Source organism: Leucopleurus acutus, assembly GCF_964270905.1.
Source record: "Leucopleurus acutus genome assembly, chromosome: 11".
Lineage (NCBI taxonomy): Eukaryota > Metazoa > Chordata > Mammalia > Artiodactyla > Delphinidae > Leucopleurus > Leucopleurus acutus.
Window position 1 is genome coordinate 47691441 of NC_139152.1, and position 19590 is coordinate 47711030.

Sequence of the window (19590 nt, forward strand, 5' to 3'; positions counted from 1 at the left end):
ACCCCTATAATTCGAATGTTGGTTTTTTTTTTTACCATGAAAAATATTTAATGATTAAAAACATATATAGATTGGAAGAATATTCGACTAGGAGGAGAAATCATAAAGAGAAGTTGAAAAAATTAAAGGACAGCTTTAAACACACCAACTGAAACAGCATTTATAATTGGCCAAATTATTCCTTTGGCATTCTTTTAGCCAAATAAAAATAAAACTTACAGATGGATAATTGAGGTTCACTAACATTAGGTAGGATCAAAGTTCAAGCTAAAAATTAACTCTATATTTGGTTGTAGAGAAATGTGAAATTTACCTACGGCAATTTTCTACTGATGCCACATTAAAAAGCATGGGTCGACATCTTTATAACAAACGGTTTGACAGATATTTTCTTGGCTTTAAAATGATTTTTTATATATGCATAGAAATGTAATGAGGATAAGAATAGTCTTCTGTATTATCTGAACAGTTCATAAGGCCTTTGTCACTGTTAGTCACCTCAGATGTGGATATCTGCAGGGCCGTTAAATTAAAGCTGGCCAGAAAAGTTTACAAAGTGCTCCTGTTTCCAACTGATGAGATCCTCAGTTTTCTGGATTTTCTGGATGAGGATTATTTTCAGTTCTTTTTTCTGGCGATATATACAGGAAGTTACAGCAGATATATAAAGGGAAGATCAGAAGCCTGCTGTCCAAGTTCATCACTACTTGTTCTTGGTCCTTTTCAAGTGTAAGTATTTGATAGCCAGTTGTTCTACTCCGTATTAGTTTTCCACTACTATCAAAAGAAGCCAAACGTAATCTAAATGTTATGCTCCTTCAACGTTGTAAACTGACAGATCCACTACATGGCTGATTCAGTGTATTGCGTTTGAAAATGATGTATCGATTGGTGTAAGTTACAAGCAGGTCAAAGCCGAAGTTAAAACCTGTCCACCGCCAGCAGTATTCACCATCTTTGGCAAGCTTTCTACCACACCTCATGCTATTTCCCTCTAGCTCTTCTTTATTGATTTCTTGAGGCCCCACCTCACTGTCTTGTTCTGCCCAGAGCATAGCAAGCCACTGCTGTTTATACACAGAAGATAGCCATTCTGAAGGTACTGGAGAATCTTGTTCGATAATTCTCGTGGAGGCCAAATCACTGATAATATACTGTAACCTTAAATGTCTGAATACTGACACAAATGGTTTTCCTTGCTCAGGTTCAAGGAAGGTCATACCTTCAAAATCTTTTCTCCTCTTAGAAAACCAGACATCTGTTTCAGTCAAAAGCTGTTTTAAAGATCCATTCCAGGGCTTCCCTGGTGGCGCAGTGGTTGGGAGTCTGCCTGCAGATGCGGAGGACGCGGGTTCGTGCCCCGGTCCGGGAGGATCCCACATGCCGTGGAGCGGCTGGGCCCATGAGCCATGGCCGCTGAGCCTGCGCGTCTGGAGCCTGTGCTTCGTAGCGGGAGGGGCCACAGTGGTGAGAGGCCCGCGTACCAAAAAAAAAAAAAAAAAAGATCCATTCCAAGAAGGCACAAGTTGAAGGAACATCCACTTTTTAAGGGCTGTGTATACATCCATCTCCACTTGCATCACAAATAAGTTAGATGAACCAATGAGTTGTTTCATTTCATTTATACTGAGTTCTCTAAAAAGTTCAACATTCTGGTGAGTCATCAGATTGTTTAGAAGCCATTCAAGGCACTTTTTCTTTACAGAGTCCAGTCCATAGGTCCTTGCTGATGTGTAATAGCCACATACGGTTTTCACATTAACTGTTTCCTTCATCGTCTCACCACACTGCTGTATTAAACCATCCAACTGTAACATACAAGCTGCTGCCAAAATGGCAATAACTGGACTGGGCTTTATTAAGACATCATCTCGATCCAATGACCCAAATGCCACCTGCAGTGCTTCTATATCAATATTCTGGTCTGGAATCTCCAGTTCAATAATATTCATGCTGGACTCCTTCCATGAACCACCGAACATACTAGAAAAGTAGCCAGATTGACATAAATATATTTTGTGTAAGCTCCACTCCTCTCCTAGAGCACAAATCTTAATGCCACTGTTTTCACCATTTAAAAATAATGTTTGATAAATATATTTGGACGTACTCTTCAATTTTTTCCTTCGAGGGGTGTTGAGGAGGCGCTGCTGCCCGTCCCCTTCCTGCTCATCCTCGTCTGTCTCAGAATCGGGGTGACAGTAGCAGAAGGCCCCTCTGCTCCGCTTGCGCTTACGGCTGCCCAGACGGTAACAGAAGCCGTGGGCGGCTGCGTCGCCACCACTCTCCGGCCTCCAGGCCGAGCCCCCAGCCCCAGAACCGGGCTCCTGCTGGGCTCGGGCTCACCCCGGGTGGCACAGCACTCGGCTGCTCAACGAGCCCATGGGTCACGGCTCGCCGAGACTTCAGGGAGCGCACCTCAGGGAGCCCAACGAAAACGGTCTCCCGCCATGGCCCGGCCACCACTGCCGGCCTCCACGTAGCCTGTGTGCCTACACCGCCACCTTCTCATGGGCAACCCCGACTGTTGCGTTGGACACTACCGCCTCCATCCTCCGCCATGCCTGCTGCCTCTGGCCGCGCAGCGTGCGTGGACCTCAGGACCTTGCCCCCACTGTTGGTGTGTTTAATGTTGTCCCAGAGGTCTCTGAGACTCTCCTCAATTCTTTTCATTCTTTTTTCTTTATTCTGCTCTGCAGTAGTTATTTCCACTATTTTATCTTCCAGGTCACTTATCCGTTCTTCTGCCTCAGTTATTCTGCTATTCATTCCTTCTAGAGAATTTTTAATTTCATTTATCGTGTTCATCATTGTTTGTTTGCTCTTTAGTTCTTCTAGGCCCTTGTTAAACGTTTCATGTATTTTCTCCGTTCTGTTTCCAAGATTTTGGATCATCTTTACTATCATTACTCTGAATTCTTTTTCAGGTAGACTGCCTATTTCCTCTTCATTTGTTTGGTCTGGTACGTTTTTACCTTGCTCCTTCATCTGCTGTGCGTTTCTCTGTCTTCTCATTTTGCTTAACTTACTGTGTTTGGGGTCTCCTTTTCACAGGCTGCAGTGGTAGTTCCCATTGTTTTTGGCATCTGCCCCAGTGGCTAAGGTTGGTTCAGTGGGTTGTGTAGGCTTCCTGGTGGAGGGGACTGGTGCCTGTGTTCTGGTGGATGAGGCTGGATCTTGTCTTTCTGGTGGGTAGGACTGTGTCTGGTGGTGTGTTTTGGGGTGTCTGTGACCTTATTATGATTTTAGGCAGCTTCTCAGCTAATGGGTGGGGTAGTGTTCCTGTCTTGGTAGTTGTTTGGCATAGGGTGTCCAGCACTGTAGCTTGCTGGTTGTTGAGTGGAGCTGGGTCTTAGCATTGAGATGGAGGTCTCTGGGCACACTTTCACCGTTTGATATTACGTGGAGCTTGGAGGTCTCTGGTGGACCAATGTCCTGAAGTCGACTCCCCCTCCTCAGAGACACAGGCCTGACACGCGGCTGGACCACCAAGCCCCTGTCAGCCACATCGCTCAAAAGAAAAAGGAGAAAAAAAGAAAGAAAGGAAGAAAAAAACCAATAAAGTTATTAAAATAAAAACTAGAGGGCTTCCCTGGTGGCACAGTGGTTGAGAGTCCGCCTGCCGATGCAGGGGACATGGGTTCGTGCCCCGGTCCGGGAAGATCCCACATGCCACGGAGCGGCTAGGCCCGTGAACCATGGCCGCTGAGCCTGCGCGTCCGGAGCCTGTTGTTCCGCAACAGGAGAGGCCACAACAGTGAGAGGCCCGCGTACCGCAAAAAAAAAAAAAAAAAAACTAGAAAAAATTATTAAAATTAAAAAAATTAAAAAGTAATAAAAAAAGAAAATAAAAAAGAAATAAGAGAGCAGCCAAACCAAAAAACAAATCCACCAATGATAGTAAGCACTAAAAACTATACAAACAACAGACAGACAGAACCCTAGGACAAATGGTAAAAGCAAAGCTATACAGACAAAAATCACACAAAGAAGCATACACATACACACTCACAAAAAGAGGAAAAGGAAAAAAAAATATCTTTTGGGAAGTCTGAGGTCTTTTGCCAGTGTTTAATAGGTGTTCTGTAGGAGTTGTTCCACATGTAGATGTATTTCTGATGTATTTGTGGGGAGGAAGTTGATCTCCACATCTTTCTTCTCTGCCATCTTGAAGATCTCCCCAGTACACAATTGTTTATGAGACATTGCTTAAATACCATGAAGGATGTAATGTGTATCATCAGAGAGGGAAGCCTCTTCCAAGGCTGACTGATGCTAATAGGAGACAGCTCTTGAACACCTAATATGTGCAAGACACTCTTCCAGATATTACACGGGGTATAAATTTGAGTCAGACTTTACGTTTGTACATAAAGTACTGACACTCAAGTTGAGGGTGTAATATGTTTTCATGAAAAAATGACACTGTAATAGCAGAACTGTGTTCACTTGCCCATGTAGATTTTAGATGCTCTTGCCTCCAATAGAGAGTTGAGGCAGATATCTGCTTACCAGGGCCTCTGCTTTGAACATTGTCTCTCTAGGGTCCCCTAAGTTGCATCTCCTTAAGTTTGTACCTGAACTTTCCCTTCCTGCCCAACAACTTTTAATTGATAACACATTTGCATAAACATCTGGGAATTTGATTGGCACTTCCTAGAGGCTCTTTGCCTGATTACATTTTCAGTTCCTGTCTCTCAAGTCATGGGCAAGTAATCCCCACCCTCACATCCACTGTAAGATTCCAGGACACTTGGCTACACACAGGTGCTGCTGGCCCAGGCTCAGTGCCCCAGCCCTGCAGAAGCCAGTGGAGCCAGCTATGTATGTCATGGAGAATAGCTGGTCACAAAGACCTGGAGAAGTGGAACATTCTCCTTTGAAAGGGTCTATCAGGAATTGGAAAGTGAATGCAGGAGCTACCACCCTTTTCAAATATGGAGTCACTTTTAACATCTAAAACTCTCATGGCCAGTCATCTGATCCAGTTAACACTATTAGTCTCTACTGATAAAGTAAATAATAATAATTGCTGCATTCAGAATACTTTAAGTTTATTTCTTATTGTATTAATTCTAATATTTCAAAAAATAATGGCACTTATGCATGTGAGACATATTATTTACTCAACTGTCAGCAGTGCTTGGTGTATATGTAACTTTATGATATCCTGGCAATAATTCCATGGGTGCTCAGGGATACATGTTTCATAGACTTTGAACCATATAATGATAAAAATATAATTATAGAATCATACTGTGCAAAGCAGATTACACCCATTATCTCTTTTAGTCCTCAAAACTTCTCTATGGGATCTGCACTGTCAAACTCTATTTTATGGATGGGGAAACCAAGCCTTCCAAGAGAATGAGTAACTGGCCCCGGTCATAGAGCTAGAAGTGACAAAGCTGAGGTTTGACCCAGGCCTGTCTGCCCTGAGAGACTGACTCTATGACTTTACCATCAGACACCAGGAAAGGGGTAAGAGAGTCTGAGGTGGTTGAGTGCAAGAACTGTACCCAGAATTGCCACCATGCCCAGCCCTGCCACCTCTGTTGTTGATATATCAGCCTTTCTCTGGAGCTAACTGGAACCTGACAGTGAAGTTAAGACACACACAACAAAGGGATTTTGTTTCAGTTTCCTAGAGCAGCCACTGAGTTAATGTTAAAATTTGATTTTGAGTTGATTTCACTCATCCATGCGATTTTGTTTTCTTAGTGCTTTCCAGGTGCATTTCTGCAGCATGATAAACCACCTTGGTCGGCTGAACACATTTCTTGGTTTTACATCCTAACAAAAGCAAGGTAATTGTATACTTTTTCATCTGGGTCCTCCAAATGAGCACAAGGGCAATCAGAAATTTCAATTATGATAAAATATAGGAAGTGTCAAGGATAATAGAGAGAAGAAGCAAATAAAATACTAAAGGAGTTAAGAGGAAAGAGGCATTATTTTGACCTTCTTAGGTTGGAGAAGGCTTTGTGTAAAAATAAGTTGGCATTTTTCCTGGATGTTGAGGAATAGTGAAGCTTTGGCAACTTGAAGTTGATGAGGGGATGGACCTCTAGGTAGGAGGATCATTCCTCTATCATCTAAATCAGGGCGTATTAGAGACTAAAAATGGGGCACTTTTAATAATTGTAATAATAATTGTACCTAAGCAACAGAACAAACTGGGACTGTCCCGGGCAAACCGCATGTGTGGTCACCCAAAGTACAGGGGAAAGGGTAGAAGACCTCTCTGTATTTGATTGGAGCCAGAGAGGGGAGTAGTAAAAACTCAAATTAGAAAAGTGCGTTGGGACTACATTGCAAAGAACCTTGAGTGCCAGGTGATATTTTATAGACAGTCTAGTCATGGAAAGTTTGTGAATAGGTGAATACATGATATAAATGAAACTGTCTTTCAGAAAGATTAATTTGACAGTAGAGAGGAAGATGAATGACAGAGGGCAGACATGGGAATATTTACTTGATATGTCCATGATTTCTTCTCTATCTCCAAGTCTTCTTAGAGAATTTGCCTTGTCACAGTTTAAGTAAGGATAGCCCCATGTCCCATGGATCCTTGTTTTTCTTGATTACATTTGATAGAACCAGGGGTAAACATATGACTTTCGCTGGTTCAGTGAGATATTGTCCTCTTAGAAATTTGAAATCAAGACCAGAAACCAACTTTTTAAACTATAGGAATTCATCCTTTTGGGATACCTGAGGTGGGCCCTGAGTAAGAAATGAGCTTAGCAGAGAACTGGTGTGCTGTGTGCAGAGAGAGAGCAATACTGCAACAGTGCAAAGTGGAGCAGATATGAAAGGCCATGTGCACATGTGAGAGAGAGGCAGAGAGACAGAGAGAAATGGAGACAGACGGACAGAGAGGAAGACTGAGAGAAGGAGAGGAGAGGGGAGGAGAAGGGAAGGAAGGGGAGAGAGAGATAATGACTGATGGCTTTGAGGTCCTGTGATACCTGCTGTACCTCATGCTCCATGATATTTCTCTGTGTTATTGTCATTAACTAAGTTGATCCTAGAACAATGTGGGAGTTAGGGGCACCGACCCTCCAAGGAGTTGAAAATCCACGTAATCCACTTGTAATTTATAGTCAGCCCTTCGTATATACTGTTCCTCCATAGGAGCAGTTCCTCCTTATCTGTGGTTCTGCATCCTCAGATTCAACCAAGCTTGGATCGTGCAGCACTGTAGTATGTACTACTGAAAAGAAATGCGCTAATCTGTAAAACTACTGAATCACTGTGTGGTACACTTTAAACTAATATAACATTATTATAAATCAGCTATACTTCAACAACAAAAATCCACGTATAAGTGGACTTATGCAGTTCAAACACATGTTGTTCAAGGGTCAATTGTACTTTCATCTTAATCTAATTTGATTAGGTTTATTTTCTTGAAAACAAATGTGTTCTGACTAAGGTAAAGAAGGAAATGTTCCCCAGTAAGACCCACCTATTGATTCTGGATCTGCCTTTTTGAACAACACAAACAAGTCTCCTTCTCATAATAGCCCTTCAAATATTTCAAGACAGGCATTGTTTTTTTATACAGTTTCCTATTCTTGAGGCTAAATGTTTCTCTCCTCAGCAAGAGCTGTTCTGTCATCTATTTCTTGTTAAAGATGGTACTCAAAATTGAGTGCCTTCTTTTCACAATCTTCTTTTCTCCTGTGTTTTTTTCAAGGCAGGAAAATTAAAGCACTCACTGTCCCTGACTCTCTTCCAGTTATGGGGAGATGGAGAGGACCTGAAGAATATTCTTAGCTAATGATATGTAAGTAGAAGTCTTATTACCACACCAAAGTTGGGTCCGCTCACCTGTGTGCAGTAAAGCCAATCTACTGACATTGGCTTGTGTTGAAGGAAAGTGCAGCATTTATTGCAGGGCACCAAGCAAGGAGTCCAGGCAGCTAATGCTCAAAAGGCCTGAATTCCTCAATGGCTTTCAGGGAAAGGATTTTGATACAGGGTGAGGGAGGGGGTTTGTAGGGTGTGTGATCAGCTCCTAGGCATTCTTCTGCTTGGTTGGTGGTGAGGTAACAGGGAACAGGGTGGTGTTTCAGAAGTCAACATCATCGACCTTCTAGCTCCAACTGGTTTGGGGTCTACTTGCTTTTGGTCAGCATGCAGTTAACTTCCACCTTGTGAGGCTTTCAGTATCTGAAGAACAGCTCAAGGATATGGCTCAGAATATTATCTATAGCCCTTGAGGAGGAACTAAAGTTCCTTGACTTTGTTTAATGGCTAAGCTATTATTATTTTGTCTTGCTTGACTGTTTTCCTTTGTTTTTGCATTTTCTCACTTCTCTGATTAAATTTGTTCTTTGTAACTCAGGGAAGCCCTAGGAGGCTAAAATTTTTCTACAAAGAAGAGGCAAAAGGAGGTCATGGGTGGGGGGGGGTGGTCCTTTCCTGGGAAGGCCCCATAGAGTCCTGCTCAGTTACAGTCTCTAGGAAGAACATTTTTTCCTGAACGAAAAGGCGAACATCTTCTAGGGAGAGAACGCTTTATCCTTCTCTTGTCTAGGATGAGAAGAAGATACCTGGAAGTGTAGCGTCCCTCTTATGACTTTGAGGAGGTAGCAAGGATGCTGATGTTGGAGAATAAAAAAGACCTGGTTCCTAGTTACTATCTCTGAGCTGGCATATCCTCCATGGGCTGCCATTACAATACTGCTTGTTGCATGAGACAATAAGAGCCATTTTGTATAAAGCCATGTAGCACATTTTTCTATAACTAGCATACAAATAATAACTAATAAACTTTCTTAGGCTTGGACATGATACTTTTGTAAATATGGTATAAGATTATACTGGCTTTTAAATCCTCCATATCATATAAACACTGTAATTCATTCACTTTAGTGAAATTTCTTCTAATTGTCAAATTTGTCTTCTGTGATAAATATTCATAATTCCTAGCTATAAAGCACAGAAAGAATTTAAATCCATTTTCTTAATCCCGTCTGTTCCGTATACCTGCTTTCCTTTTCTCTTCTATAAGAAAAAAGAGAAATCAACATCTAATAAATTGATAGAAAAATATGGCAGAAGACTTGCAAATTTCTAGGGTTAGTTTATGGAGAAGGATACAGAGAAGAGTAAACCACAATTTGAAGACAGGTTTCTTCTAGTAGGAAGAATAAAGCATAGTCTCAAATAAGTAAACATAAAGCAGAATGAGTGGAGTAATTGGATAATTTTAATGTCTATAACTTTTTGCTGCTCTGCAACTCTTGTCCCACAATAACATGGAGCAACTCCAGTAGAGCAGAAATGATTGTGTGTGTTCAGTCTGTAGAGCACTTGAGATGGAGCCCCTCCCACCCCTGGTCCCCTGCAGCCTGCAGCCCATGTGTGTCATGGGGAGATGCAGAAATGCCCAGGCCCAGAAGGGGAAGCAAGGAGACCTAATGTCAGGGCAGGGCAAGGTCAAATGGGCAGTGTTGGGTCAGGAGCCATGGTGGGCCCTCTGGGCATCAGCAGCAGATGCATACAGGCCAGGGGAGTACCAGGAGATGCAGCAGGCAAAGAGGAATTCATCCAATGGTCAAGTGAGGTGACATGGCTCAGTGAGACCAGTGAGGAGCTGAGGACTGCGCAGGTGACAGGGACCTCTCACGCCTGCCACCATGATGTTTTCTAGGAATCTCTTGTTGCTCAGAAGCTACTGGGAGAGAAAGACTAAGATATAGAGGTGTGAGATAACTGTGAAAACATGTACCCCAAATACACCTAGCTAAACTGCAAGAGAATAAGCTTTAAACAAAAATTGACTCTGTTACCCAGATAAGGTATTTTTTTCCATCGCTATTCAAAGACAATAGAGGCTTGTGATTAAATAACATTTCTTTACATCTGACGTAGAGTGTGTGAACTTTAAAGTCACTTCAGTTACAGCATACTTGATTTAAGAAAGTGGTATGTACAAAGTCATAGGAGAGTTCAAATGAGGGTCTCACTCGTAGTCCACGGATTAAAGGGTGACATTCGAACAAAACCATGTGGAATGTGCATGGTTTTTAATGGGAGAGAAGAAGAAGAGTAAAGATGGGTATTTTAGAGTCAGGACACTGGGGCAGAGGAACACGACCTGCATGGGAAAAACATGTTGTCTACTAGCTGGAGCACATTCATCGACTGAAGCATAACATTTCAGAAGTGGAAAGGATTTTAGACATGAGTACGTTTTTAATCTGATCTTCTCATTTACAAGTGAGGCGACTGAGGCACGGGGTGGTGAAGGGCTCTGTCACTCTCGCATCAGCGTTGGGGGCCAGTCTTGAAACCTGGTCCCCCAGGTGCAGGTGAGGGCTCTGTTCTCTACGACACCCTGCCCAGATTGCCAAGGACCCTAATGTGGGCTGTTTCATTGGCTATAGAAATTCACAGACTGTTTTTGAGGAGAGGATTTTTAAGAAAAGTAATGCAGTATAGGGTAATAAGATAGATTAAATGGATGGAATAGGATGGATAGATCTGGGGAAGAAGAAAACGGACCTGGAAAGGATTATTGCATTTGTCGGGGATGAGGTAACAGAGCCAGGGTGTAACGCTGTAATAATTATAATCTGGGGATTGTAGCTATCATTGCTCATTAGGTAATTTCCTAAGGGTCTCTGGTTTCCTAGTGCCTAGAATAGTGCCTAGGGAGTCCTGAATGAACTATCGAATGAATGAGTCAACAAACGAAAGTTAGTGACTATAGAAATGCAGAAGGAGATTTCCATGAAAGAAATATTTTTTTGAGTCTCAAGACATAAACTGGAGGATTTTGGAGGAGAAATGTTGAGTTGATTTGGACCTATGGAGTTTGATGTGGAGAAGTGACCTGCACAGGGATTTTGCAATCAGGCAATTAGAAAGTGAGCCTGGAGCTCTGAGAAGGGTTAGGGCTGCAGATGTACAGTTCTGGGGAAACAATCAGAAATATGGTGCCAGTGATTTCAAGGCTGTACTCAGGGCTCTTTACAGAATAAGCAGAATGAAAACTGGTCCCGTTCTCCTCTCATCAAAGTAGACTGTGCCCTCCAGTGAAAAGTGAAAAATTAGAACTCTCCCTCATATATGCTAATCAATCTCTGGTGTGTGTGTGTTTAGTACTATTGTAGCATACATATGAAAGTTGACTGGTCTTTGAATTCAGCAGTTACAGTCAGCTAAATTCTGAACCTGAATAATGCACGGGCGGGGTGCTGTTTACAGGGAGCAAGTGATTTATTGCTTACATTTCAAATCCTTTAATATGTTTCCCAAGAAGTCGTTATTTGAAAAATTATTGCAAAAATACGACCGGAGAAAAAAAATGAAACCCATGTCGGTCAGCTGATGTGAATTATTAAGTGTATCTGTTTTTCTAGAATACTTTTACTATTAGAAAATTGGTGTCTCCCATTCCATACTAAATAAGTGTTGAACAAAGATTTTAAATTATTAGTTTGAAGTTGTGCCAGGATTGCAGCCTGTGTGTCTCAGTCCTGTTCTTGATGGAGGAAAAAAGGAAGGAAGGAAGGAAGGAGAAAAGGAGTGAAATTGAATAGTAGAGTAGTAGCGCAAGAAGAAGGGCTGAGGGAGAGGGTTGTTTTATATGTTTTTTTAAAGACAGGAGTCCTCACACCAGCAACCATATTACAGCGATTGTCACATCCCAGACATTCATTGTATAAAATTAATAGTAACAGTGAATGGACATGTTTTTGACTTCATAGCCCCCAGCCTGTGGATAAGCTGACAGCCTTCACAGATCCTCCTTTGAGAATCACCACTCCGATGGCATCCATGCTGACCCTGATGTCAAGGGACTCACATTCTTGTTACGGCTCTGTCTGTGGCTAACCATATGTCCCGGGGAAAGTCATTTAGCGTCTGCTTTGGTTTCCTGTCTGAATACCTGACCCTTCCTGCTTTACGGGGTTGTTGCAAAATGAATTAGAGAAGGTATGAGAGAATGCTTTGTATTCTCATAAGAAAGGTCCTCTGTGATTCTAAAGGGTTATTATTAATTCACCCAGAATAAAGACTACAAACTAAGCTGAACGATAAATAGATCTGATGAAAGTGCTCACAGTTTCCTGCTCTGTATAACACAAATCTCAGCTTTGGCTGCTATTAGCACCAAACGATCCCAGCTACTTGTTCCAAAAGTTTAATCCGTAATTGTATGTGATTGTGCATTTGGTAATATTTAAAAGAACGTGCCTAAAGAAGAAAATAATGTTACCTGGGTACACATGGATCCAAGGATAGGATTTTTATAATTAGGAACAGTATTTGACACATCACCACCACCACAAGCACCCAAATAATTGTTTAAACAATGGCACAGCAACCAAGTGCCTCTCGAGGCTGGATTGTTGACTTTAAAGATGAATCCCATAAATAGCCGGCCAGAATTTTAGCCTACACAGGGCTGAAGTACCTTGTGGCAAATCTTTAATTTGTGGCTAATGACTGAATCTATCTCGTGTCATTTTTAAATCAGAAAATCTGAGAAAATAAGTATATGAGAGGTTGAAGATCCAAAAGTAAAAGCTATGCAACTTTTAAGCCCTCAGCACTTCAATTTATATTTAACAGTGCTTAGTACTGGGATCATATAAGGGGCTGTCATTTCATCAGGAGACATGTTCATTTTTAACTGAACAAAGCAGATTTAGTGCTTTCCTAAGAAAGGATGAAGATATTGAACTGTTAGCAAGCCACAAATAATTCTAGTTGACTTATGGTGGGCTAAATAGAAACTGATTTTTGAAGGAGTCAATAAAAATAATCTTTACTAAAAAAAAAAAAAGTAATAATCTTTACTGGATAGTTTCTATAATATCCCTAAGTCTCTAAGTTTGTGATTTATAGATCAGCTATCCAAAGAATGTAAACAAGAACATTTTCTCCCTACGTCTACTCCACTAAGAAGTTAAGATGAAAATAACATTAATCTGACTCCTGTCTTCTGGTTTAACCTCATCTCATGCCGCTGCTCCATAGAAGCCCAGCCATCAGGCCGATGGCAACGTCTCAGAAGCAGCCATGTCTCTGCTTGGGGGGTTGCCTCTCCTTGGAATGTTCTTTTCTTCCTGCATCTGATTAACTCCTGCTCATTCTTAGAAAATCAAATCACTATCCTTCCTTCCGTTAATCCCTCCACAAACCCGTCTCTGCTGCACCACAGTTGAGGCCCCATCCTCACCCTCTCTGTTCTCAGAGCTTTATGCATTTGCCTTTTATATTACCCTGCTTTGACTTTTTTTTTTTTTTGCGGTACGCGGGCCTCTCACTGTTGTGGCCTCTCCCGTTGCGGAGCACGGGCTCCGGACGCGCAGGCTCAGCGGCCATGGCTCACGGGCCCAGCCGCTCCACGGCATGTGGGATCTTCCTGGACCGGGGCACGAACCCGTGTCCCCTGCATCGGCAGGCGGACTCTCAACAACTGCACCACCAGGGAAGCCCTGCTTTGACTTTTTGAAACTTGTTTAACCTCGCTTTCCCTCTAAAGCCAGGTCAATAAGCCACATTTTCACTTTTTGAGCAGCTTCCTTCTCTGTGTCGTATCACACAGAGTTCTCTCCTTCAGCCCCCACTTCATTCTAGGTCCACCCAGTATTGCAGGCTTTGGACCTGTTGCCTCATCTGAGTGTCCCACTTAGCCTTTGCATACGCATTTTGCCTCTGAAGTGGACCTTTCTGCTTCTTTTCATCTCTATTATAATTTCCTGGCCTAGGCCAAGCTCTCGATGACCCAAATTCCATCTTGGATCCATTGGACCAGAATCCTAGTGGGATGCAGGTGGAGGGGTAGGAGGCAGTTATGGCATTTCTTCCATTGTTTCATGATAGCGTGTTTTCTTGTCTGTCTCCAATTAACTACCAGTTCCTTGAGGGCAGGACTTATCTTCATCTTGGCATGTAAGGACCTGACACGGTACCTAGTACATAGTAGATGATTAATAAATATTTATAAAGCATATGTGAATGGTAAACTTAGAGCATATTATTCTTAAATTTTAAGCCCTACATGAGACAATGTATTCTTCAACCACGACAATATAGGTTTGTTTACAAGGAGGCCACATGAAAGCACATAGGTTCATTGGTCAGAAGAAAGACCTCCTCCTTCACTTCTTTGCTCTTTACCTGTGAAACCTACTTTGAAAAATATTTGTCTATAGACTCTGATTTTCATGTTTCCTAGTTACTTATTCGTAAGCTGTCACTGTTTAGAATGGGGACCTCTGATCTGAAAGCTGGCCTCTGGTTCTCCTACCAAAGAGAGCTAGGTTCTGGCCCATGAATCTAGATCTCTTGCTGACTTACTGCTGCCTGTGAACTAAGTTCCCAGATGACTCTGTCTATCATGCTGAGCACTTATGCCCCCAACATCGAGCATGGCCTCTGTAACACAGTAGACGCCCAATATGTATTTGTTGAAAGACTGAATGATGACCTCCAGGGTTCTTGCCTGCCAGCTATCTCCTGGCCCAGATCCTCTGCCACAGATGACGCCCACCCACTGGGAAACCACTCTCCCACTTGGCAGGTGTGGTGTCCTGCCCATCCCTAAACACCATTTTTGGACCTTGTGTGCTGTGTCTCGTGCATCTGGCTGTGCCTTCTGAGCCCATTTCTTTAGAGAAGTCATTGCTCTCGGCCTTGATTCCCCTCTCATGCTCTGGGTTTTAAGTCAAAGGCCAGCTATGTCTTTTCCCTCCACCTCCCCAAAGCCCAGAGCGGCCCATTAACATCTTTTATCTGAGATACTTGTTGTGATGCCCTACAGCTTTTAGCACCCAGTCCCACTTGCCCCCCAAATGTTGGCTGAATTGAATTTGAATTTCCATAGCTGGGGACCCCCTTCCTTGTCTTCTCATGTACTGCACACAGTGAGACTCTAAGGTTGGGCGAGGAGAATCTGGCGAGGGCTAGGGTCCAGGCCCCTGAGAGCTGCTCTGCATAAGTTTTGGCGTAGGCCACTCACATAGGAACCCGTGTCCTTAATAAGAGTGTATCCATTTTTACTGAGGTTAAGATTAAAATAATATTCAAGTCAAGCCAGATCCGCTCTTTAATTGTCATTCTGGTGTGAGGCAAGTTCTTAGAAGTGGGGCAAAGTCATCTTAGTGATTTTATTCACACTGCGGAGAGCCAGAATCCCAAGAGACCCAGCTTCCTTCCCTCCTTCCTCCCATCCAAGTCATTCCCTGCTGCAGTGTCACGGTGAGATATATTGTGTTGTCTGTGTTGATATAATTTTTAGATCTCTTTTTTCTAAGTTCATTAAAGCCTTTCTTCCTCCCCTGTAAGTGTAGTTGTTAGCCCTGGGGTTCTGGCCAAATTCCAATTTGAGCAATTAATTACATTTCAAGGCTCATCCCTCCCTGCAGTTTCAGGCAGGGAAGGTGCATTCTTTGTCTTCCTCAGCAAGGAACTGCTGAGGGTGAAGCAGCTGTTGCTGCCTCCCCAGAGGAGAGTCGTCTGAGAAGTGGTGAGAAAGCTTCCTGCTTCTCTGAGGGAGCTGCTTGCAAAGTGAGCCGGGACAAAAGGCCTCCCTGTGAACGTGGGGCGTTTTTACAACAGCGGCCTTCAAGCCATCCATCACTCCTCTTTTGAACCACTGGCTGAGCCCAGAACAAAATGGGAAGTGATTGTGCTTTTATTTTTGAAGAGCCATTCCTGAATGTGATGGTCTCCTTTGAAGCCCTGTCAAAGGGATGTTTTTATTTTGTTTTTGTTTTTCTGAAATCCCTTCAGGTTTTGTACCTCCTGCAAGACCTCTCACACCACAGCCTGACATCATGTTCGATACCTAAGTGGCTGCCTTCACAGCTAACAAAAGACAAAGAACGCACAGATGCAGATTGTTCTGATGGAATAAATCAAAGAAATGAAAGGTGTTTTCCTTTTTAACTTCAAATAGCAAAAGCAATGAATATTCTTTGGAAAACACAGGTGATAACAACACCAAAAGTCTCTCGCCGAGGTTCCCTGTGACATGATCTAACAAGTCAGAAATGCAGTAAGTGTAGTTATATCCTGCAAGTTAGTTTGAAATGGTATGGAGAATAACCCTTTCTAGATGCGTACTCTGTGTTTTCCTTGGCCCAGGCAACAGGGTTTGATGGAATGATAATTGGATGTTGATGAAAAACATCAATCATCATTGCATTGTGACTTGAGGTGTATTTGTTTAATGTTAAACTTTAAGTTGTGAAATAAACCATTTGAGTTAGGGAATGGTGTTGCATTTCTAAAACTTCATTCTTTCATTTATTAGGCAAGAGTCAGTCATTCCTTATATTAATATGGCTTATTGAAAATTCCAGGATTACTCACACAGGTTTGAAGCATTTATCCTGTTAAAAGAAATGCTTTTTCAGGCTGTTGTCTCTAAACTATCCTTCCTAAAGCTCTTGGGTTTTGGTGCAGTCCTATGGCTAACATTCTTGTTGCCCAGGCAAGTCGCATTTATTCTACATTTTCCAAAGCAGGTCATCTATGTTGTTCTGGGATCAGCTACCTTTGAATTCCTTTCTCAGTGGCTGATGTCAGTGTCACAGATACATGTTTCTACCCGAAAACAGCCAGTTGCACTCAGCCTCCTTACATGTTTAGCCACTTCACAGGGGAAACGGAGTCTCCTCCTCGCTGTTTCATTCTTTTCCTCCCTGGCTCATTCCCTCACGGGAAGCGTGAACAAATCCTCTCACTTTTGTTTTCACCAATCACAGTTCAGTTAACATTTCATCCCGTAGATCGTTCTCATGTGTAAACACACTGCCTGTGTAAGTTGGTCCCTGTTTCCCTACCCTGACCTTCCTCCCTTTCCATCATCCGGGGAAATCCTTGTCTCCATCACTCTCACTCATTGCATTTTCAGGGGCCTTATCTCAGCCTCAAATTGTATGTTTGTTCTTAAATATCTCGCTCACTAGTCTGTAAGCAACAAGAAGACAGTTTCCTCATCTTCATTTGCTCACTGTTTTTTTGTGTGTGTGTGTGTGTGGTTTTTTTTTGTTTTTTCCCCCCTATTTCCAGTGCCCAGCAAAATGCCTGGAAAATAGACATTTGTTAGATAAACAAACAAAAAATCACTTTCATTACTAAATGAACTTTTTTTACGTGCCAACAATCAAGATGTTTAGATTGCATGTAGGAGCACAAATTTAATTCCTCATTTAAAAAAATTTCCTATGTTGCATTAATTAGGAATGTGGCAACAGTGTGTTTTCTTCTAATTTATTTTTTTATTGAAACAGACACATTTCAGTTATGTAGTGTGGCTATCTAGTTTTTTTGTGAGCGACTTGGAATATAATCACTGTCTCTAACATTTTGATGTTGAAAGGGAATTTATTGAGTCAGGCATCGTAGAAAGTACTTTTGCATATTTGAATCTACTCCGTCTTAACCAGAGCCATGTAAAGTTGTTTTCTTCTCTTTTTAATATATTTATTTATTTATTTATTTTTTGCTGTGTTAGGTCTTTGTTGCTGTGCGCAGGCTTTCTCTAGTTGGGGCGAGCAGGGACTACTCTTTGTTGCAGTGCCCGGGCTTCTCATTGTGGTGGCTTCTCTTGTTGCGGAGCAGGGGCCCTAGGCACACAGGCTTCAGTAGTTGTGGCATGCAAGCTCAGTAGTTGTGGCTTGCGGGCTCTAGAGCGCAGGCTCAGTAGTTGTAGCGCATGGGCTTAGTTGCTCTGTGGCATGTGGGATCTTCCCGGACCAGGGATTGAACCCCTGTCACCTGCATTGGCAGGCAGATTCTTAACCACTGCGCCACCAGGGAAGTCCCAAGGTTGGTTTTTGTATTATCATTTTATGGAAAAAGAAATTACGATCAGGGAGGTTAACTGGCTTGCCAAGGTCACACAGATAATAAAGTTATCAGGAAGATCTGTATAACTATAAAGCCCATGCTTTCCCTGCTATATGAACTGACTTATGAATAAATATTTTGAGACCAAGAGAAGGACTTCCTAATTAAATTCTATTCTGGATTATTTGGAATCAACCTTCTGCTGAAACCAATAATAAAAGCTGGACGGATGAGTCAATAACAGAACTAAAACTTTTGTTCACCAGATTGATCCTCAGTTTGCATTGATAAAATCAAACGTAGTAGTTTTAGCATTGGTGTAGTTGCAGCCTGTGTTTAACCAGATACCAGAAATGCCAATCTGCTCTAAGTTTAATCATCAGTGAAAACTAAAAGTGAAAACCTGATAACGTGGAAGGTCAAAGGCTGGGACCAAAGCTGGTAGGCAGGTATCTGAGCGACTCTCCTACAACCACAGAGAGTGGAGCAGAGCCCCTGTTAAATACCACACACTGATGACCCTGAGTACTGGGGGCTGGGAAACTTGTCAAAAACTATGAAGCCCCTCCAGCTGAATTGCATCATTTCTGCAAAGGGGTGTGTTTGGTAGACCACTAACCATGTGATGGCTCTCATCTCACAATGTTAAAAGTGCTACCTGTCCGTGTTCCCGTGGACAGGGAAATGCCTTTCTATCTGCATGCAGTCTAAATTTCACGAGTTTAAAAAGCAAAATCATAGATGAAATCAGCAAGAAAAATTCCTTTTTTTTTTTGGCTGGGGCTGTGTGATACATGATATTAAATAATAAAATTGATTGGAGTTTCCATTTTTAGTCAATCATTTCTGCATTATGCACTCACAGGTACAGGCAGAATGGATTTGATTAGAGAAAACAGCTTACAAAGATTCATCTCTTATTTAGGCCTCCCGTATCCAGGAACATTTCTGAATGGCCAAACGAAGACTTCATTTACACACTTATATATAATTTTCTTTCATCTTGGGAATTCAAAGAGCTTTATAATGTTGCTTTTTGAGTTGATTAAACCTCACAACTTCACTAAACACTGTGTTATGAAATTATGGATGAACCGGAGGAAGAGGCAAGATTTCAGCTTCCTATGTGCATATTCTTTTTGTTTGAAATTAGTTAATAAGAAGAGTGTTGCCACAGATGAAAGTTTCATTTTTTAAATAAAATGTTTATTTTGGAATAATTTTAAATTTACAGAAGAGTTGCAGAGCTAATACTGAATTTCCATATCCTTTGTTCAGATTCTCCTGTAGTTAACACCTTATAGAACTGTGGCACACTTGCCAAAAGTAAGAAATTAGCATTGGTATATTACTATTAACTAACCTACAGAATTTATTGGGATTTCACCAGCTTTTCCTTGAATGTCCTTTTTGCGTTCCTGGCTCTAATCCAGGACACCACGTTGCATTTAGTTGTCACATCTTATCAGTCTCTTCTGGACTGTGTCATTTTCTCCACCTCTCCTTGTTTTCATGACCTTGACAGTTTTGAAGAATACTAGTCCGGCATTTTGAAAAGGATCCCTCACATTTTATTTTCATGGTCAGAATAGCCATGGGGTTATGGACTTTTGGGATGGACACCACAGACGTGATGTGTCCTTCTTATCACATTACGTCAGGGGACCTGTGATATCACTGTGATGACTTATCACTGGTGAGGTTGACCTTGATCACTTGGTTAAGGTAGGATGTCACAGGTTTCACTACTGTAAAATTACCGTT

General features: G+C 42.0%; 1 protein-coding gene and 1 long non-coding RNA gene across 2 annotated transcripts in view; one reads left to right on the forward strand and one right to left on the reverse strand.

The window, feature by feature from the left end:
- Positions 1 to 571: 571 nt before the first annotated feature.
- LOC309969273 (germ cell-less protein-like 1) lies at positions 572 to 2384 on the reverse strand (the record flags this gene model as incomplete). The annotated part of the gene is given in 4 exon segments (XM_082850973.1): positions 572 to 818; positions 822 to 1274; positions 1464 to 2342; positions 2346 to 2384. Coding segments are annotated over 4 exon segments (1605 nt in total). The 3' UTR covers positions 572 to 584.
- A 5314-nt stretch (positions 2385 to 7698) lies between these two features.
- The window catches only part of LOC309968577, a 133120-nt gene continuing 121228 nt past the window's right edge, over positions 7699 to 19590 (forward strand). Inside the window, exon 1 of the long non-coding RNA XR_014326585.1 lies at positions 7699 to 7792. This is a non-coding gene — a long non-coding RNA (uncharacterized lncRNA). The remainder of the gene's footprint in view (positions 7793 to 19590) is intronic.